Genomic DNA, 23,404 nt, shown 5'->3' on the forward strand with positions numbered 1-23,404 from the left:
GAGACGGGGTCTCGCTCTTGCTCAGGCTGGTTTCGAACTCCTGACCTCGAGCAATCCGCCCGCCTCGGCCTCCCAGAGTTCTAGGATTACAGGTGTGAGCCACCGCACCCGGCCCATTATGTATATGTTAATTCAAAGTGAAATCTGGAGAGCAATTATTTACCAAAATTGTAGGTTAAATTCTCTTGGTAGTCCATGTTTAATCAGTTTAAAACCCTATATGGACATAATTTGTGTATTATTTAATATCATCACGACTGACAATAAGACTCCTTGAAATATTCAGACAAAATTATAAATAAGTCAACTTACTCTTTAATTTGTTTATGATAAGATATAGTAAATGGAATAGGAAACTGAATTTGTAGTATTGAGTTGGAATGCAATTATAGACAGATTCAAAATTTTGTGACCTCTTGGAACTAGTCAAGTCATGCCATAGGGACTACAACTGCCTACGCCCTAAATTGCAAAAAATATACCAGTACAAACACATGAGTTTCTCTTTATTTGCAATACCATTTTATCCTCATTCAGTACTAATGGTTTTAGGAGATCACGGTGGTCCCTCCTATCAGAAGTCACTACCAAAGCATCAACTATGTTGAAGAATAAAGTTTCCTTTGCAACAGAGTCAAGAACACCATAAAATACCTTACTACTATTTCTTTGATGTTCTGTTTTTTGGTTATACCAAGGTTCATCCCATTTTTCTTCAGCTTGCCATGTATATTTCAAGATAGTACTGATGATGGCTTCAGATACTAGAATTATTAGATAAATTATCAAAAATGTATTCATTGACCTGAAGCAAGAAAAACAGAACATAAAACATATCAATTATGTGTTACTATATTTGTTTGCTTGGAAATTAATACTTATATTAAGAAGATGTTAGAATATAGAAGGATTTACTGCTGTAAGAATTACTGTGTCCTTTAAAGTAGGACACAGTTTTTCAAGAATTTATCATTCATTAAAATTTATTTATTAGCAATAAAATATCCATATATACAGATTATAAGACTATTTATTATAGCTATGTTACTGTTCAAAATGCTTATAGCAAATGACAGTTTTGACCCATTATTTTTGCCTTAAGTAATTATTCTACAATTTTTTACATTTTCAGGACCCATCTAATTATAAGCATATTAACTGACATTTGTACAGCATTACAATTTTATAAAACTTTTGTCACACTATCTTATTTGATCTTTATATATACCTTGTGAAGAAGAGATATTACATCTTTTTCACTAATGAAGACCAAAGGCCAAAAAATTCATTGTATAATTTTCCCAAAATCACATGATAGGAATTATCTTGAGAATTCCCTCTTCACTAGGCAAGCTGTTTTTTTTTTTTTACCACCCTGCCCCCTTACTAGGCAAGCTTAATGACACATGTCTTTGATTTCAAATTTAAAAACATAAATTATTAATAGAATTAAAGAAATGTTTTATCATTAAGAAATTCAAATCTATACAAAAGAAACAGAATGGTATAAGGAATCCCCATGCATCCAACAAGTGTTAAGAAAAAAATACAGGTCATGGGCTTTGTAAAAACTCATAAAAGAGAGAAAAATGCCTGAATTCTGATTTTTCTCCTTAGCCTTATTTTAACTATGCAATAAGTTGATATTCCTCTATCCTCCAACATAAAAAACTCTGTACTGTTTTTGTTTGGTCACTGTGTGCTAGGCACACTTCACATACTTCACATATAGCATATACAGATGAAAACACTTGGATCAAGGGGATGAAACATCTGGTCCAAGGAAACAGCCAATAAGCAGGTGATCTAAAGTTTAAATCTACATCTGTCTGACTCCACATTCTGACCTTTTTTTCATGTCGCCTTGTAATAATATAACTGTAACCCTTGGTTTATTTCCATCTTTCTGTCTTTGCTCATTACTTCCCTCATCATACACACTCTTCTTTTTCCCCTATAAGTCTATTTTTTGCAGTTTAACTCAAAAAACCATCTCCCTCCTACAGTCTGTACTAATTACTTTGGTTTATATTCAACTTTCCCTAATTTAATTTTCAAACTAGTATCACATTATCTAATTTTTCATTGTATATTAGTTTTAATTTCTTATTTGACAGAAAAAAAGGAATTCTATTTCAGAAAACCTACCACAACAACAGATCACACAAAAATATTTGTAAGTAATTTCTACATTGAGTTTTCTCATGAAGAATTCAGTCAATAGTTTCAAAGTCTCTTATAGTACACAAATAAGACTCAGCATTAAGGTTATAATAATAATAATAATACCATGGCATATGTTCTATGTTTATTAATGTATCACCTCTCACCACCAGACACCATTAGCTTTTTTTGATAAATATTCAGTTTTGGACTGTGTTTTGGCACTTCACCTTTATCTAATCACTGTGCCAAATACTGGCAAAAAGCATCCATTTTCCATCACACACAACAATACGGTGTAGAAATGGTTCGCCTTTATGTCGGGACAGCAAAGAAAGGCAAGCTTCAAGACGAGTTTTCTTCTGATGCTCATTTAATTCATGTGGTACTCATCTATCCAGCTTCTGTACCTTGCTGATATGTTTCCAATGGTCCAATATTATCGGAATAGTAATGTCAAACCTTGCTGCTAATTCACGATAAGTTGAGATGGATGTGATGGACTCCCTTCCACTACAGCTTTTAGCTCATCATTATCCACCTTAGTCTCAGGTCACCCACATGGCTCATTTGCAAGATTAAAATCATCATAATGGAACTTCTCAAACCCCTGACATACTGTGCGTTCATTAGCCACATCCTTCCCAAACACTTCATTGATATTTCGAGCTATCTGCACTTCACTGGTTCCATGACGAACCATATTAAAAAATAACGTGAATTTTTGACTTATCTATGGTTTCACAAAAATTGCTCTAAAAACAAAAAAACTGAGATAATCACAAGCCAAAATGTGTGTTTCAAAGAATGAGAATATACTTATATACCATCACTATCAAGAAACTGATCCGTTCTACTACCTTAAAATAATTCCCTTATGCTATCTCTTTGTATTTTCACCCATCTCCTACCATAACCCTGTTCCCTGGCAACTACTAATCTGCTCCCCATCTCTATAGTTTTGTCATTTTGAGAATGTTATGCAACAGGAATCATGCAGTGTGTAACCTTTTGAGCTTGACTTTTTTCAGTAAAGAGAATGCTTCTAAGGTCCATTCAGGCCGTTGCAGGCCATCGCATATGTTAATAATTCATTCCTTTTTATTGTGTAGTAGTGTTCCATCGTATAGATGTACCAGAGTTTGTTCAACTGCTCACCCTTGAAAGACACTGAGGTGTTTCCAGGTTTTTTGCTGTTATTAAATACAAATAAAGCTGCTATGAACATTCCCGTATGACTTTTGGTGTCAGCATAAAATTTATTTCTCTGAGATAAATGCCCAAGAGTATAATTTTTAGGTCATATGGTAAAGGAATTTTTAGTTTTGTAAGAAACTGCCAAATTATCTTCCAGGTATAATATTTTTCATTCCCACCAACAAGGTATGAGAGATCCAGTTTCTCTACCTGATAGCCAATGTGGCTATAATTTGCCAATAGGTAATGATGTTGAACATATTTTTAATGTGATTATTTGCCATCTGCAACTCCTCTTTAGTGAAATATGTATTCATATCTTTTGACTATTTCCTTCCTTCCTCCCTCCCTCCCTTTCTTTCTCTCTCTCTCTCTATCTCGACAGAGTCTTTCTGTCATCCAGGCTGGAGGACAGAGGCATGATCCTAACTCACTGTAACCTCAAATTCCTGAGATCAAGCGATCCTCCTTGGCTCAGCCTCCCGAGTAGCTGGGACTACGTATGTGCCACCACATCTAGCTAATTTTTAAAAATGGTTTTATAGAGATGGGGTCTTCCTATGTTGCCCAGGATGGTCTCAAACCCCTAGCTTCAAGCGATCCTTTCAACCTGGCCTTCCAAAGTGCTATGACTGGAGCGGGCATGAAAGACCGCGCCTGGCATTTTTTGCTTATTTTCTAATTGGATTGTTGTGTTATTGCTGAGTTTGAGAGTCGTTTACATTTCTAAATATAAGGCCTCTGGGAGATTTGTGGTTTGCAAATATTTTCCCCCAGTCTGTGGCTTGTATTTTTAACAAGGTCTTTCACAGTACAATAGTTTTTAATTTTGATGAAGTCTAATTTATCTTTTCATTAGAAATTGTACTTCTAGTGTCATATCTAGTAATTCTTTGCCTAACTCTAGGTCCTGAAGTTCTTCTATATTTTCTTCTAATAAGTTTTATGTTTTACATTGAAATCTATGCTCCAACTGCATTAATTTTTATATAGGGCGTGAGGTTTAGGTTCTTTTTCTTTGTTATGAATGCTGTCCAATTGTTCTACCACCACTTGTTGAAAAGATTATCCTTCCTCCATCGTACTGTTTTTGCACTGTTGCCAAAAATCAATTTGGTGTACTTCTGTTGGCCTATTATGGGATTCTCTATTACTCCACCAACACCAAATTGCCTTGATTACTATAGCTATATAGTAAGCCTTAACATTAGTGATTCTTCCCACTTTCCATTTTCAAAATTGTTAGCTATGCTGGTTCCCTTGCCTTTCTATATAATTTTCAGAATAGGACTGTCTATTTCCACAAAAAAATCTTGCCAGGATTTTGACAGGAACTGCATTAAACTTATTAATTAATCTGGGGGAAATTGACATATTTACTATATAGAGTTTTTCAATCCATGAACATGATATAGTGTTCCATTTACCCAGATCTTTACTTTCTTTTCTCAGCATTTTGTAATTTTCACCATAGAAATTTACAAATATTTTGTTAGATGTGTACCTAGGTTGTTCTTTTTTGGGAAGCAACTATAAACAGTATTGTGTTTTAAATTTTGATTTCTGTCATTGCTGTTTCTGTTCTAAAGCAAATATTTAGTGCTATAAATTTCCATCTCCACATTATTCTAGCTGCACCCCACAAATTTTGATACACTGTATTTTCATTAGCTTTTAGATATTTAAAAAAAATTTTTTTGGATTTCCTCTTTGACCCACGAATTATTTAGAAGAGTTCTACTTGTCCATATCCTTATCAATACTTGGAACTTTTAGATTTTCAAATTTTAGCCATTCTAGCTGAGTACTTGTATCTCCTTGTAGTTTTATTTTATTTTTTTATTTTTTGGTACTCACTATTGTTATACCAGATCTCCTTGTAGTTTTAATCTGCATCTCTCTCATGACTAATGATGTTGTACACTCTTTTTATGTGCTTATGGGACATTTGTGAAGTGTCTCCTGTCTTTTGCCCATTTTTTCATTAGCTTGTTTCTCTTTTTATTATTAATTTGCAGGAATTTTTAAAAATATATATGTATTGTTATATATTCTGTATACAAGTCCATTGTCAGATATATGTTTTATAAATATTGTCTCTCAGTTTTTGGTTTGTGTGCTCATTTCCTTTCATGTGTAGCCTGATAAGCAGAAGCTTTCAATTTTGTGGTAGTCTAATTTATCCATATTTTCTTTTAAGTTTGTTTGTTGTATCCTAAAAAATCTTTATCTACTCCAAGGTCATGAAGATATATTCCTAAGTTTTCTTCTAAAAGTTTTATAATTTTAGCTTTTATGTTTAGTTCTATGCCTCATCCTGAAAAACATTTTGGAGTATAATGTGAGGTAGGGTATATTTCCCCATATGGATATCCAATTGTTGTTGCATCATTTGTTGAAAAGACTATCATTTTTTTTATTGAAAGTGACTTGATGTTTTGGTTGAAAATCAACTAGCTATATATGAATAGGTCTATTTCTCAACTCTCTATTTTATTCCATTGAACTATTATTTTTGTTAATATCATACTGTAATTACTGCAGCTTTATATTGTCTTGAAGTTAGGTAATATAAATCTTCTAGCTTTCTTTTCTTAAAAGGTTGCTTTTGCAAAAAAAAAAAAGGTTGCTTTTGCTGTACATTTTGGATATGCATTTTAATATATATTTTAGAATCACCTTGTCAATTACTACAGAAAAGCTTGATTGGATTTTAATTGAAACTGAAAGAAACTATACATCAATTGACAGTGTGACAATACTGAGCCTGCCAATCTATTAATATGTTTTCTCCATTTATTTAAGTCTTCTTTAATTTCGCTCACCATGTTTTATAGTTTTCATTATAGAACTCTTACAGGTTTTGTATTTTTTTAAGACAGAGTCTTGCTCTGTTGCCCTGGCTAGAGTGCCGTGGCATCAGCCTAGCTCACGGCAACTTCAAACTCCTGGGTTGAAGCAATCCTTCTGCCTCAGCCTCCCAAGTAGCATGCGCCACCATGCCCAGCTAATTTTTTCTATGTATATTAGTTGGCCAATTAACTTCTTTCTATTTATAGTAGAGACGGGGTCTCACTCTTGCTCAGGCTGGTTTTGAACTCCCGACCTTGAGCGATCCACCTACCTTGGCCTCCCAGAGTGCTAGGATTATAGGCGTGAGCCACCTCGACCGGCCCTTACGCAAGTTTTGAAAAACTTATTCCTAAATATTTTACACTTGACACTACTGTGAATATAACTGTTTTTTAAAAATTTTCATTTTCCTACTGTTTCCTGCTATTATATACACATAAAAGTTTTTCTTTATTTACTTTGTGTCCTGAAACCTTACTAAACTCACTTATTACTTTAGATTTTTTGTTGAACCTTTATAACTTTATGTGAAAAATCATGTGTCTTCCAGTAGATCAATTTTACTTCTTGCTTTCTAATACTTATGGCTTTTATTTTGTTGCATTAGGCTTCTAGGATAATGTTCAAAAGAAATGGTAAGACTGAATACTCTGGGTACAAGTCCTTTATAAGATAAGTGCTTTGCAAACATATTCTTTTCGTCTCTGGCTTATCTTTTTTTATTTTTGTAGAGTATCTTTTGAAGTGCAGACATTTTAAATTTTGATGAAGTTCAATTTGCCAATTTTTTTGTTCATTTTTTTTGTACGTTTCCTATAAGAAATCTTTACTTAAACCAAGGTCACAAAAATATTCTCCCATGTTTTATTTCTTATATTTAGGTCTTATATTGAGTTAGTTTTTGTATATTGAGGGGGCGGAATAAAGGTGAAGGTTTAACTTTTGACATACAAATGTACAAATGTTTCGGTGCCATAGTTTTTGTATATTGAGGGGGCGGAATAAAGGTGAAGGTTTAGCTTTTGACATACAAATGTACAAATGTTTCGGTGCTATGTGTTGAAAAGACTATCCTTTTGTGTGAAGATATTAATAATAATAAATTAAATCTCTTTGATAGATATAGCCCTATATAGATATAGGGCTATATTTAGATATTCTGTTTCATCCTGTGTGAATTTTGATAAGTGTTTTCAAAGAATGTGTCCATTTCATCAAAGTTGTAAAATTAAGTGGCATAAAGTTGTTCGAAGTATTTCCTTTTTAGTCTTTGATATTTGTAGGACCTATAAAGATATCTTCTCTTTCATCCCTGATAGCGGAAATTTTTTTCTCTTCTGCTATTTCTCTTGTTTCCCAATCAGTCAACCTGAGTAGGAATTTATGGATTTTATTAATATTTTCAAAGAATCAACTTTTGTCTTTGTTCATTTTGTGTACTGTTTATCTGTCTTCTATTCCTCTGGTTTTAGCTTACATCTTTAATTAATTTTTTCCTTTTCTTCTCAGTTTGTGTCTAATTGTTCTTCTTTACCTAGCTTCTTGAGGTGGAAACTCAGATGATTAATTTTAAGCTTTTCTTCTTTTCTTATATAAATATTTATAGGTATATATTTCCCTCTAACACAGACTGTGCCTCAGGTCTGCAAAGTTTGATGTGTTATTGGTTTCTAATCTAATTCCCTCTGACAAAGAACATGTTCTGTATTATTTCAATCTTTTGATATTTGTTTTATGCCACCTCATATGATTCTGCCTAGATGGACTTGCCATGTGCAATTACGTAACAATGCTAGCTTTCACATGCTTCCCATTAATATTTGTATGGTATATATCTTTTGATGTCAACCTATTTGTACCTTTGTATTTAGAGTGCGTCTCTGGTTGGGCATGGTGGCTCACGCCTGTAATCCTAGCACTTTGGGAAGCCAGGAGTTTGAGACCAGTCTAAGCAACATAATGAAACCTCATCTGTACTAAACAAACAAACAAACAGCATCTCTTCTAGATAGCATATAGTTGGGTCTTGTTCTTTTATCCAATCTGACAATCTCTGATTTATTAGACTGGTACATTTACATTTAATATAATTTTTGGTCAGAATTAGGAATACCATTTTGCTATTTATTTTCTATTCATCATATTTGTTTTTTATTTCTCTATTTTTCTTTTCTTGCCTTCTTTCGTGTTTACCAAATATTTTTAGTATTCAATTGTTCTATGACTTATTAGATATAAATCTTTGCCTTACTGTTTTTCATGGTAGCTCTAGGGATTAAAATATACATCTCTCTTCCTGTTCTGTATGTTTATGCAAAAAAAAAAAAAAAATATACATCTCTACCTTATTGCAATCTAGAGATGATGTTGTACTACTTCACATAAAATGTAGGACGTTTGCAATAGTACAGTTCATTTATACCCATCCTCATCTTTTGTGCTGCTATACACACACACGCACACAAAATAAATGCCACAATACAACGTTGTACAATTTACTCTGAAATGCTCATAACTTTTAAAGCAATTAAAGGGGAAAAAGAATATTTTACATATAGTCTTTTATACCTAGGAACATATTTGTCAATGATTCTCTTTATTCCTTCTGAATAACTTTATTTAGCATTTCTTATCATGTAGATCTGAAAGTGAATGCTTTCTGATGATGTCTTCATTTTGCCTTTTTTTTGAAGGTTAGTTTTGCTGGATATAGTATTTGGGGATGACATTTCTTTTTCTTTCAGCAATTCCCAGAAGCCTTCTGTCCTCTGCTGTTTCTGAGAGTCAGATATCATGCACACTGTGAATCACTTGGATGTGATGTGTTTTTCTTTGGCTATTTACAATATTTTCTCTTTTTCTTTGGATTTTATAGTGTGACAATTACGTGTTTTGGTGTTTTTTTATTTGCATTTTTCCTGCTTAGCGTTTGCTGATCTTCTTGGTAGGGCAGGCTAAAATTTTCTCTCAAATTTCAGAATTTTTTAGTTGTTATTTTTTTCAAATATCTTTATCCTGTTCTCTCTCTTCTTTTTGGGGGATCAATTATACTCATGCTAGATAGCTTCATATTGCTCTACAAGGCTCTGGTGCTCTGTTCATTTTTTCTCAATCTTTTCTCTCTGTTCTTCAGATTGAATAATTTCTATTGCTTTTTCTTCAAATTCACTGATAATGTCTTCTGTTTTCCTCAATCTGGTGCTGAGCCCATCTAATGATATTTACATTTTAGTAATTATATTTTTCAACTCAAGAATTACCGTTGGATTTTTTTTTTACAGTTTCCACTTCTCTGCTGAGTTTTCCCATATGTTCATCCAAATTTTCCTTTAGGCCCTTGAACATATTTATAATATATTACAGTTCTTATCTTTTAAATTGCAAGATCTAGGTCATTTTGGAGACAGTTTCTATTGAGTGCTTTTTTTCTTCAGTATGAGTTACATTTGTTCACGTCTGCTTAGTTTTTATTGCATATTGGACTTTATAAATAATACACTGTAGACAGTCTGCATTCTATTATGTTCCCTAGAAGAGTGCTGAATTTTATTCCAGTAGGCAGTTAATTTGGCTGGCAAATACCAAACTCCATTTCCAATATAATGGGTAGCATCAAAGTTCTCTGCTGAGTTCTTTCAGCTTTTGGTGGTTGTACTTTTGCCAAGCCAACTGAGGTCTTCCTTGCACATGCATAGTTCTAGCAGTCAGCCAAGGATTTGAGCAGAAAATATGTGCAGGTTTTGGAGTTAATTCCTTCTATGGCTCCCTCCCTTCATATTTCCCTCTAACTTTCTAGCTTCTCTTTGAGCTTTAAACTTTATCCCCTGATATTTCAATTCAATAAAGCTCAGACTTTTTGATGCCCTAAGCAGCACAAAAATTAGGAAGTGACTTTAGTCAGAAAGTTGCACTCTTAAACTTTTCTCTTATTGCTGCCATCTTTCAGGATTAGACTCCTTGCCAGTGTCTATATGCTTTTGGTTAATCTCCAGTGCTTTCAAATTGTTGTTTTTTTTTTTTTAATTATTCTTTCAATATTTTAAATTGTTATTTTTGGAGGGTTAATCTGACCAAGTGATTCCTCCATTTACACAAAGTATTAATTTTTAAAGTTATACTTTAGAACCTACTATATGCCAAATACTATGTAAAATGCTGCGTATACATAAAAATATAAAAAACTATTCCCATTCCAAGGCTATCATCTTGTTTACCTGACCTGATAATACATATATTTATATACATATTTTATACACATATGATTAATATACACATAGTTATAATTATATATAAATAAATGAAAATATAAAGTTCTCTTACTTTTCTACTGCAGATCGTTTCTGTGATTTGCTTTTGTAATTTAATGCCATCTTAGTTTCCATTCCAGTGTAAACAGCAACACCTACAAAATAAAACTATCATTTAAAATAATCTTCTAGCATGTTTCACAAAAATAAATACACTCACTAGCATGAAAGCTTCTAAGAAAGTATATTGTATCACAATTATAATTTTGCCTTCCTTTAAGTCTTTTCAGAGTTTTAAATGCTTTCGATGTCCAATTTTGGGGAACCCTGGTCACTCAACCTGCTGAATGGGATAAAGATGGCAGGGAAAGCCATTTAGATACAGCAAACGATATTTAATAAAGACAGAAATGGAAAAGTACTTTTTGTTAGGGTAGAACAAAGGATTGGGGCCAGAATGTGAAAGGCCCTGAATGCCAAGATCTGGAGTCTAGACACCATTCCATAAGCACTGGAGAGATAATACGGAAGTCTGTCTAAGTTGAGCAAACATAAGGGAAGTGCTATTTAAAAAACTTGTTCCCATGTGAACGACTCTGAGATGAGCAAAAAGACAGGAGTAATGGGACTAACACTGGGGAATGAATGAAATTAGGAAAGACTAGCCTTGTATTAATATAAAAGTTTGTAGACTTTGGTTTGAATACTAGCTCTGTCACTTACTAGTTCTATATCCCAGGGTAAGTAATTTGTCTGAGTTTCAATTTTCCCATCTTTAAATGGGAAAAAAAAGGCCGGGCGTGGTGGCTCACGCCTGTAATCCTAGCACTCTGGGAGGCTGAGGCAGGCGGATTGCTCGAGGTCGGGAGTTCGAAACCAGCCTGAGCGAGACCCCGTCTCTACTAAAAATAGAAAGAAATTAATTGACCAACTAAAAGTATATATACAAAAAAATTAGCCGGGCATGGTGGTGCGTGCCTGTAGTCCCAGCTACTTGGGAGGCTGAGGCAGGAGGATCGCTTGAGCCCAGGAGTTTGAAGTTGCTGTGAGCTAGGCTGACGCCATGGCACTCACTCTAGCCTGGGCAACAAAAGTGAGACTCTGTCTCAAAAAAAAAAAAATAAAAAATAAAAAATAAATAAATAAATGGGAAAAAAATACTTGAGAGTTATGAAATCTATATGAAAAATTAGCAAAATGCCTTGAAACAGATCATCAATAAATGTTCATTCCCATCCCTGAATACTAAGATTTAAAAACCAGTGTAAGGCCCACCATACCCTCTTCCTAAAGATTTGCCCTGTAATTCTTATCATTAGAATTATTCCTGAAAGGCAGGGCTTATAACTCAAATGACAAAGGGCATTAAAATTACAGGAATGTGAGAAAACATCCAGAATAATAAAACAGGTGGTGGTGGTGCTGAGGAAAACAATAGAAGACAGACCCATCTAAAGGCATTCAATTACACGTTTTCTTTTGAGAGTGTACAGAATTTGGACACCTGCTTTAAGGTAAACAAGAGTGAAGGTATTAATGCTAGGATGATGTGTTAAAATACAGTGTTACATGAAAAGGTCTAAAAGCCCTGAAGGGTTACTCTGGCTTCTACCACTAAAAAACATTATTATAGATTTTTTTTTTTTTTTTTTTTTGAGACAGAGTCTCGCTTTGTTGCACAGGCTAGAGTGAGTGCCGTGGCGTCAGCCTAGCTTACAGCAACTTCAAACTCCTGGGCTCAAGCAATCCTTCTGCCTCAGCCTCCTGAGTAGCTGGGACTACAGGCATGCGCCACCACGCCCGGCTAATTTTATATATATATATTAGTTGGCCAATTAATTTCTTTCTATTTATAGTAGAGACGGGGTCTTGCTCTTGCTCAGGCTGGTTTCGAACTCCTGACCTCGAGCAATCCGCCCGCCTCGGCCTCCCAGAGTGCTAGGATTACAGGCTTGAGCCACTGCGCCCAGCCGATTTTTTTTTTTAATTATGGTAAGATACACATAACATGTAGTTTACCAAATTAACCAGTGACACTTAGTACATCATAATTTTGTGTAGCCATCCTACTAAGTAGAGAACATTTTCATTACACCCAAAGACAACCATTAAGCAATCATTCCCCCATTCTCCTCTGCTCCTCAGCCTCTGAGAACCACTAATCTACTTTCTGTCTCTATGAATTTTCCTGGATATTTCAAATAAATGGAATCATATAATATATGACCTTCTGTGCCTGGCTTGTTTTAGTCAATATAATATTTTCAAGGTTCACCCATGTTGTCGCATGCATTAGTACTTTATTCTTTCTTTGGCTGAATGATATTCCATTATATGAATATACCACATTTCGTTTATCCATTCATTAGGTGATGATATTTGGGGTGTTTCCGACTTTGGCTATTGTAAACAGTGCTTCTATGAACATTCTTGTACAAGTTTTTTGTTTGAACACCCATTTTCTGTTCTTTTGGGTATATATTTAGAGTAGGATTTCTGAGTCATATGGTAATTATATGTTTAACTTATTAAAGAACTGCCAAACTATTTCTCTCAGCATCTGCAACATTTTACACTCCCATAAGCAATGCACAAGGGTTTCAATTTTTCCATATCCTTATCAACACTTGTTATTTTCTTTTTCTTTCTTTCTTTATATATATATTTATATACACACACACACACACATGGATTTCTTTATTAGAGAGCCTAAAACTGAGAGAGGTAACAGGAAAAAAAGAGAATGAAAAAGAGGACCTTGAAAGCTGTAGACAGCCACTGGGCAACAGGGTAGGCCAGGATACTAAGGGCCATTCCTGAAATGAGAGGAGCTAGTTGACAGCTAAAGGTTATCATCAACTTCACAATTTGCCTAGAGTTGATTCAGAGTATATTAAATTAATTTAGATTTCCAAGGCAAGGGAAGTATTTATTCATCCTTTTGATCTAGTCGGTATATGTTCCAATATACTTGGTATACAACTAGCGTCAACAAGAATTTATTGAATGAGTGAATGTATGAATGAATAAGTCAGCAATAATGAATCTAATCTAAGAATAATCATAATGGAATTATAGAAGTGGTCTACTGGCACCATGATGCCAGATTATATTGGTTCTTATACACGTCCACCATTACTAGAAGTGTCAGAATTATATTGGCACTCATTTCACAAGTACTCACACAAAGACAATATAAGAATAAGGGTCTAGTCTATTACTCAAAAACAGTGATCAACAAAAACAAAAAAAATACAAAACTATATTAATATGATGTTTATACAAAAATTATCATAAAAACATTTAGTTAATAAATTATCCCATCAAAAGACCACAAATATTATGCTTTTTAAAATACTTCATATAAAGCACCAATACAAATCAATAATTTAAAATGTTTAAACATGTACAAACCAAAAATTTCTTTTGTGTTTTTTAATCTGGCTCCACGAAGCAAGAGACTCTCTGGCCCCAGAGGTCTAGGAAAAAAGGAAAATAACACAAAAGCATTGAATATATTAAAAATTCAATTCCAAAAATGGCATCTTCAACAGGAGGTACTTAGGCTATAGTTACAACATTGCTTTCATAGAAAACCAAAATCCTAGCTGTATAAAGCTGCCTAAACCAATCATGATGTTAGTTACTGTAACAACAAACACCTGCTTTAGTATTTCAGTCACTTTAAGATTAGTGGCTCAGAAAAAAGAATATGCGTGTAAATAAACTCACAAAGCCACTAGTATCAAAAAATTTTACACAGAAAATTCAGCAAAATCAAAGATTAAGTACTGATTTTAAAACATTTAGCAGAAGGTGAAATTTAAAATATTTTTGGCAAAATTAATAGTTTGAAAGTGAAAATATAGAATTAAAATGCAATGTAAATATAGATTGTAGTATGATTTGTGTAAATGCATGAGTTCTGCACAATTAAAATTATACTGGATTATAAAATATAATGTGAAAGTATGTTAGTACTTTTTCTAGGCAAGATTGCACAGTATAACTTGACTACTTGCATTGTATACTTCTTGGAGCACAGGTCTTCTTGCTGTTTGAATTTCTCTCCATAAAGGAGATATAAAACGACAAGGAATAACTAGAAAGGAAATTGTATCTTCTTAGTGATAGCAAAATGATAAGAGTCTGCTATGGATAAGTTAAAAAGCCTTTTTAAAATATTCTTTATGCTTTTCTGCAATATAAACAGTTATCTAAACCAAAGAGAATCTGAACCATTTATGAAGATATCTGCAAACTCAAATACTGTTAAAAAAATTTTTTAAAAAAGCAACGAACCAAGGAGGACCAGATGTTTGGGATATAGTTAACAAGTATGATTCTACTAGGCAGTCATATTTGGAGTGCGCTCCACGAATATTCCAAAATAAATATGGGAACCAATCATGAGCTATAAAATAGCTAATTTTCACTTGATGCTGCTTCTAACAATAAATAGGAATTCTTTGTGCTCATATTGGCATATCAAATTGGTATACAATGATAGCTTCAGATTAAAAGATAATTCATCAAATGAAGGAAGAGTCTTTGGAGAAACAAAAATGGATGCTCTCTGTGGGTTCAGGAGTTCAGTTGGTTTTGCTCAGAAAAGTACATTAACTAGCTTTTTTATTCTGATCTAGACAATTTATACATGCATAGTGTATCATGTGTCCAATCACGTCTGGCAAAATGCAATATCTAAATAAGGGAGCTTCGTATTACAAAGTTAATATCTTCAATCCCAGCTGTTTTGAAAGATTTCTACTAGTATATTATTAGGTACCCAGACAGAACACAGAGTTTAAAATGCTGCTACTTCAGGACTTCCACGCTGACATATCCTCATCCAAGTATCTAAGGACAAAGACCTCCTAATGCCACCATCATCAACCTAGGGATCCTTGTCAGTATTGGGCCTAATAAGCCATTTTCTATATTGACTGAGTTGCAGGGCCCCTCCATATCCTCCACACAGAACCTCCTCCCTTTCTGTGCTGCCATCATCCTCTAATCAGTGGGCTCCAGTTTAGGTGCAGGTCCATCCAAGTTTTCAATGGTGTTCAGTGAAATGAGAATACACACAAACAAAGATAGGCATGTACAGAAATTATATATACATATGTGTATATATACATATACTTTATTTATTTATTTTTTTCGATTAGGCGACGTGGCCTATATATACTTTATATCTTATATAAAATATGTATTTCATTATATATCACATAATTAACATATATGTCAAGAAACCTTTAAACTGATATAATTTTTTTTTACGTTTTAAAATTTTGTTTTTAAATGTCCTTTCTTTTATAAAATTGATTAGGATAGATGATAGTTGTTGTGGCTATGATTGTACTTTCCTAACTTGGCAAAATAAAAAGTTGGGAACCCTGCAAAAAACACAAATAACAACAAAAATAAATAAATAAATAAATGAAAGATAACTCATCAATTCATTCAGGTTGCTTCAGTGAAGAACATGGTTCATTTTTAACCACCCTAGAACTAAAGTAACATAATTGCTATTTTTCTTGACTAGCCATAATATTTTAATGCAATTCAGTCTATGTAGTCACACATTTCCCACTATTTCACCACCAAAAATCAAAATAAATTTAGTTACTCAGCAGGGGTCCTACACATAAAATATTTTATTACAGAGTTTATTGAATGTACTCCTATGTTAATGCTTATTAAAAATGTGAATCAGTGCTAATACATAATATTTTTGTTGGCTTGTCTTAAGGATTTTATTGAAAAATGCTCCACTCTTTGTTAGTGACTTATTTCATACAGCCAGTATAAATTGACCATGTCCCAAGAAAAGAAATAGAATGTCAAATTTGATTAGAAATTCAAGGACTGATTCCAAGATTGATTATAAATTAGGTTTACAGTCATGAATAACAGTGTAATCTCATCCTATCAGCAAATCTTTGCACTCATGCAAATTAAGGCACTGGAAATTAACCTGGATATTGAGGGAAAATAAAATAAAACAACCAACCAAGCAATAAACTAATCAGAAGAGTGAGTAAGCAGTTTTGGATCAGCCATAAATACTTTAGCTTGTGCTGAATGATTCTGAAGTAAAGAAAACCATAGCATTTATACTTGTTAAATATTATATAAATTATTTTTCATATTCTAGCCTTTAAGTGTTGTGGGTTTAAATGCATAAGAATCTGAATTAAAGCAGCTATGTTTTATTTTAATGTTACTACCAAATATTAATAGAAAATGAAATATAAAAATTCAAACAATCTTACTAAATTATTCTTATGTCATTTCATAGGATTTGTTTCATCCTTACTCACTGCTGCTACAAATTACTAGCAGATGAAATGTTAAATGTTTTAAGGTAAACCATTTCCATGATATGCTGTTTATTCAGCTAATCTCCCCTTTAACTTCTAGTCCTTCCAAACAGTTCCCACTTAAAAGTAATTAAATAACATGAAGTTATTCTTACCTTACGATTTCTTCCATTTGGTGAGTTATTATCATTCGTCCCATGAATCTATTAAAAAATTCACCATATTATAAATATATATGTTATATTACTTATGACATCAATGGGTGGAACATTCTGGATAGTTTTAGCACTATTCTCATAAATGAAACAAAACCAACCTTTTATATATACAAATGGTCCAATATTCATGGCAGAAATTATAAAAATAAATAGTCCTCAAGCTTTAAAAAATCTAAAATTATTGCCACCCGTACTCCAGCTATGAATGAGGTAATAACTAAAAATGTTTTCAAAATGGCAATGTAGATGTTATACATTATTATTAGTTTGGTTATCATGAGAATTTATAACTGCTAAACAAAGATATATACATTATTTAGCCAACAATGAATGTTCATATATTTCATTACCATTTACTAAATAAAGCCTTCTGTGACCTATGGATCACTGGAACCAAATCATTTATCTACTTATTCATTTATTCAACAAATATTCATTGAGCAACTGGCATGTATGAGTTAAGTGGCCTACCACTAACAGTAGTAAGCAAAAACCTCTAAGTGAACTGGAGAGCTTCTTTAACCTGATAGTGATATTTAAACTTCTGGCTGCCTTAAATCTAAAGTGCAGGAAGAAAACCAAGAGAGGGATGTATGCAGGAAGACAAACGGGGGAGATATACAATATGATGATAAGAAGCTTGGCCGGACGCAGTGGCTCACACCTGTAATCCTAGCACTCTGGGAGGCCGAGGCGGATGGACTACTTGAGGTCCGGAGTTCAAAACCAGCCTGAGCAAGAGTGAGACCCCATCTCTACTATAAATAGAAATAAATTAATTGGCCAACTAATACATATAGAAAAAAATTAGCCGGGCATGGTGGCGCATGCCTGTAGTCCCAGCTACTCGGGAGGCTGAGGCAGCAGGATTGCTTGAGCCCAGGAGTTTGAGGTTGCTGTGAGCTAGGCTGACGCCATGGCACTCACTCTAGCCTGGGCAACAAAGTGAGACTGTCTCAAAAAAAAAAAAAGAAGCTGAGGGTAATTTTTATAATGTGCTTGCAAATTATAGTCTATCACCAGTTACTGAGTAGAAATGAACTTAGTGTCTCATATAAATCCTTAACAATAGAAAGCTGTTTCTATTACATAGCCTATAATAATTAGCAAGATCACTGAAAGATGACTGATATTTTATTTAGTAAACCATAATATTAAAAGAAGTTTGTTCCTTTCCTTCTTTCCATCCTTTCAGAAACAAGATCTTTAAATATCTAATAAATTTTTAAAAATTTTTAATTTTGTGCTCATTATGATAGGTGATATATGAGTAAGAACAGTTTCTATTCCTGAGGAACTCATAGCTGTTAAGAATAATATTTATATAAAATTATATCTTTTTTACTTTATTAAGTGCTATATATAAGTGAAATATTGAACGCTATATAAATGCTTTTAATTTAAAAGTAGTATCCTCTAAATAATATAGTAGTGAAAACAAAAAAATAGCCCCTCCCTTCACGGAGCTTACCAAAAAAATTAGATTATTTTTTCTAAGGTAATATTACTTCTACTGCAATTACTGTTATAGCTACAAAGCGAGCATGCTAGTTCATACCAAAATAGAAGGTAATATGAAGGAAATTGTGAACAAAAACACAGCTTTTGAATTAATATTTTTTCCTTAGACTCCTGGCAAATTCTGCTTTTAGCATTTTTCCCCTTATCTGTATCCCCCTTCAACCTGCTCCACAAATAATGTCTCTAATTGGCTAAAGATTTCATTGTATGTTTATGAGTTATAAAAAATGAGGTCTGTAAACAGGACTTAACATAAGTACATTGAACATCACACCATACCTGTACAAGTCTGCTTCTGGTTGCTGGCATTCTATCACAGCTATGAGGGTGTCTAAATTGGCAACTGTTTGTAATAATGCTGTTTCAGGAACTGCCACGTGTGTCTGAAAAACATGAATTAAATTGCAGAGTTTCAAGATCCAAATGGGACCTTAGATACCAACTACTTCAAATCTCTTTTATGGATAAAAACCACAGCAAACTGTACTTAAGCTCACTCAGCTAGACAACAAAACAGAGAGAGAAAAATGTAAAATAAACAAGGAGCAAACAGAGCTACTATAATTACCCATCTACAAAGGCCATTTGCATATAAGGAAATTAAGTCTGTGTGTACAGACACTATTGCTCAAAGTTTACTATAAGCAATTTAACAGGAAAAAATGTGACTATTCCCCCTTGATTATACTGTGAAAACTGAGAAAACTGAAATCTGTCCCTTATTCTAAAAGTTACCAAAATATTAAAAGGTTATATTTTTCCTAAAATTACTTTGTTTTTAACTTGAATTGACTAAACCATGTGAGGCTACCCTTAAAATACATATATAATAATATCAATTCTTTTTCAAAACTTTAATTTTTAAAAAGTTTCAGTAATTTAAAATAATTTCTCCTTAATCAGGTCAAACTTTATTACATTAACCAAAGAAAAATATTACTATAACCCAAAGATATTTTGTTTACCCAGAGCAACACTCAAACATATGCATGAACAAACCTTCAGGTTGGTTTCTCCATCCAAACTAGCAGTTGTAACATGACATGAACCATCAAGTCGATCTGAGGATAGAAGCACCAAATCTGCAGGAAAAATTTCATCTTTGGCTATCCGAACAATATCACCCACCTATGAAGAATTTGGAGGAAAAGTGAATATACAGATTTTAGAAGGCAAGGACGTATTTTTATTGGATACTAAATAAGTGGTCTATCACAGTATTTTAGTACAGGAAAGCAGGTTTTTAACTAAACCACAATCAATATTAGAATTATGTGCTGCCTATGGCACCAAAATACAACTGATTTCTATTATATACCAAATGCATACCCGAATATTTTTTGATCTAGTCTTTACAAGGCCACCACTTCGAACAACATAAACAGGAGCTCCATTTACTTCGTTATCTGAGTTATGTCGTAACCAATCTTCATATCCCTGTAAATATCCAAAGAATAAACAATATCTTTTTAGTATAAGTTGAAGAAACTTTTGCCAGATGAGAAAAGAAAAAACAAAAACATAAAACCTTGCCCAAAACATTTCACTTACCAGAATTATATGAGGCTTCTTTGATGTATAAGGTATGCTTATAGGTATTTGATATTCCTTCCTATTAGAAACACTCTCTTTTCTTGGTTTTCATTATACCCATATTCCTGGCTTTCAAAGGACCCCTAGTTACTTCTCAATTTTTATGGGAGGCTCCTTCTAGGTCACCTTTGTGGGCCTTTTTCTCATACTTCACTTTCTCACTAGATTTCTTCTATCCCTGCATCTTCAAATAGTATAAATATGCTGGTAATTCTGAATTTATATCTCCAGACCATATCTCTCTTCTGGACTCCAAACTTGAATATCTAATTGCCTTGTTAATATCTCTATTTTGAAGTCTCATAAATATCTTAAACCTATTAAAAAACAAATTGATGTTATCTCCAAAGTCTGTTGCATTTCCAATGTCTACCAGAAATTTGCTTTTGCCAGAAATCTGGGGAGTCATTCTTGACTCTTACCTTTCTCTAACACTTGATCAGTCACTAAATTCTATGTACAAATGATATTTTAATCATAAAGTATAAATTTATAGATAATAAGTAGAAAAAAATAAAAAAATTTTGAAACTAAGATTGAGTTCTTTTACTTTCTTAAACAATAGACCAACAGAAGTATTTATAATTAGTAAAGTCGAACAGCATGAGTTTGAATGTACATGTGCAAATCCACTTACATGCAGACTTTTTTCAATTAAAGTTGCACGGAGTATGCCTGCTTCTCCTGCCTCCCCTTCTACCTCCTCTACCTCTTCCTCTGCCACCCCTGAAACAGCAAGACCAACCCATCCTCTTCCTCCACCTCCTCAGTCTACTCAACATGAAGAAGACAAGGATAAGGATGAAGAACTTTATGATGATACACTTCCACTTAATGAATAGTAAACATATTTTTTCTTCCTTATGAGCTTCTTAATAATGTTTTCTCTAGTTTACTTTATTGTTAAGAATACAGTATCCTGTATAATATATATAACATACAAAATATGTGTTCATCGACTATTTATCATATCAGTAAGACTTCTGGTCAAAAGTATGCTATTAGGCCAGGTGCAGTTGCTTATGCCTGTAATCCCAGTGCTTTGGGAGGCTGAGACAGGAGGCTCACTTGAGGCTAGGAGTTTGAAACCAGCCTGGGCAACACAGCAAGACCCCATCTCTACAAAAAAATGTTAAAAAGTAGCCTGACCAGGTGGCATACACCTCTAGTCCTAGCTAGTTGGGAGGCTAAGGTAGCAAGTTATTTGAGCCTAGGAGTTAGAGGTTGCAGTACGGTGGAGTCATGCCACTGCACTCCATCCTGGGTAACAGAACAAGGGTCTGTCTCTAAAAAATGTAAATAAAGAAAATAGATAAAACAGCACACTATTAGTAAAGTCTTTGAGAAGTCTAAATTTATACATGGATTTTCAATGCTGGAGTGTCATTTCCCCCAACCCCATGTTGTTCAAGGGTCAACTGTACTTACAAAAATATAGTGGGCTATATGGATCATCATTAAAAAGGGAAACAAATGAAATCATTTCACAAGAATCCTGTGATTAAACATTAAGGAGTGGTGATTTTTTTTAAGTGAAAAAGACTTCCTGTGCTATTTTATGAAGATTCAAGGACCCAGAGGTACAGCATAAGTACAGATAATGGAATGATATCTAAGAGACAGTATCAAGTGATAAAAAGTAAATTACAAAATAGGTTGTGTTCTATGTTGCCATTTGTGAAAAAATATGCTTGCCTATGTGAACACTTTGTATAGATATCTGGACTAATTTACAAATAACTGCTCCCTCAGGAGAACTAGGAGACTGGAGGTTAAATGTGTAAGACAGACTTTAATTCTATGCTATGTTATAATGTTTCCAATTTTAAAAGTATCTATTACTTTAAAAATATTAAAATACCATAAAATAAAAAGCAAAATATTAAAGATTCCTTTAAAGGTCTATTTTTTTCAGGCAGAAACTTTTTGGAAAGCACTCTTTAGATAACTAAATTATGTTGGCCCCATTTAAGCTGTAATATATCATTTCAGAGAAATTTAATTAAGAGTCAAAACATCATTTCTGAAATTGTCAGAAAGCACACTTTCTTTTATAGTCAGATGACATTAATAGCACAGCAATAATTCACTTTCTTTTTTTTATCCAAGTTCACAAATTCTAAGGCAGCCTACATATTACTACCAGTTTAATCTTCCCAAAACACTGTTTTAACTCACTATCCTGCTCAAAGCTCCCCTTCAATGACTCTCAATGCTTACTGCAAAGAATCTTTCAGTTTCCTTAATTTAGAACCAACCTACACTTCTAGTATGATCTCTTAATACTTTCCTAAACAGGGCCAAACATTAGTTAGACTTATAATTCCCCCAAAGAGGTTTTGCCTTTTTTCTCATTTGGTCCTTTGCCCAAGTTGTTTGTTTCTACCTCACCTTCTTCATCAATTGTCATTTTATCCATGTTCCAAGACTCATCTTAATAATATTTCCTCATCTTTTCTGATCACGTGTTCTACCACTAACTGGATCTCACTACTATTCTATTAAACTAATTATTTTTATGTTTTGTCTTATGTTCCTACTTTATAGGTTTTAGGTTCATGGAGGGCAAAGAATATTTACCAGAGCACTATATTTGCATTATACAATTGCAGAGAAGACTTAATATGAAAATGTGATTGGGAGAAGTTAAAAATAAAGAACTGACAATCTCATTCATATTAAAGTATAAGTAATTTGATAATAGAGCTTTTTCTTATTTTAATACAGTACAAAGGGCAAAGGCAGACAAAAGGGGAGAAGAGAAAAAGTTGAAACATGGCAATAGTCAAAGTATGATGATTCCAAGTTTTATGGTGGGTGGATGGGTAGTGCCATTCAATAAACTGGGAAAAGTAAGAGTAGCACAGTTTTAGAAGAAAAAAAAGAGAACTATTTAGGATTCTTGTGAGATAACCAAATGGAAATGTGCAAACAGTTGTATACGTGTGTTTGGAGTTGAAAGAATAGTTTCAAGATAGATATAAATTTGAGAACCATCAATATATAGATAGTACTTTAAGCCAGTAGACTGGATGAAATCACCTAAGAGGAAAATACATACAGAAAAGAGGTCCAAGGGACAAATATGTGTTACTTTGATGAAATAAATGACGTCTGCAAAACCAAGTAAATATGTAATTGTATGGAGTGATCTGGATGCTTATTGACTAATACACACAAACCCAGTCTCTAAGAGTGAAGAAAGGGAAATTAAGTTTAGTGAGAGTTGTGGCTCAATATTCTGACACATTGAATGCATAATGTAATTGTTAATCTACAGGCTCCT

The 23,404-nt window shown here is 33.4% G+C and overlaps 1 protein-coding gene across 4 annotated transcripts in view; it reads right to left on the bottom strand.

Moving 5' to 3' along the window:
• ATP11B (ATPase phospholipid transporting 11B (putative)) overlaps positions 1 to 23,404 on the bottom strand; it is a 107,643-nt gene that overhangs the window by 57,171 nt on the left and 27,068 nt on the right. For all 4 annotated transcript variants that reach the window (XM_012736972.3, XM_076003618.1, XM_012736971.2 and 1 more), the window contains exons 5-11: positions 19,855 to 19,962; positions 19,525 to 19,653; positions 18,805 to 18,908; positions 16,942 to 16,989; positions 13,875 to 13,939; positions 10,534 to 10,615; positions 655 to 805 (exon numbers count right to left, since the gene is read on the bottom strand). In XM_012736972.3, the coding sequence (XP_012592426.1) occupies positions 655 to 805; positions 10,534 to 10,615; positions 13,875 to 13,939; positions 16,942 to 16,989; positions 18,805 to 18,908; positions 19,525 to 19,653; positions 19,855 to 19,962 (687 nt within the window). The remainder of the gene's footprint in view (positions 1 to 654; positions 806 to 10,533; positions 10,616 to 13,874; positions 13,940 to 16,941; positions 16,990 to 18,804; positions 18,909 to 19,524; positions 19,654 to 19,854; positions 19,963 to 23,404) is intronic.

The sequence above is a fragment of the Microcebus murinus genome, chromosome 1 (assembly GCF_040939455.1).
Source record: "Microcebus murinus isolate Inina chromosome 1, M.murinus_Inina_mat1.0, whole genome shotgun sequence".
Lineage (NCBI taxonomy): Eukaryota > Metazoa > Chordata > Mammalia > Primates > Cheirogaleidae > Microcebus > Microcebus murinus.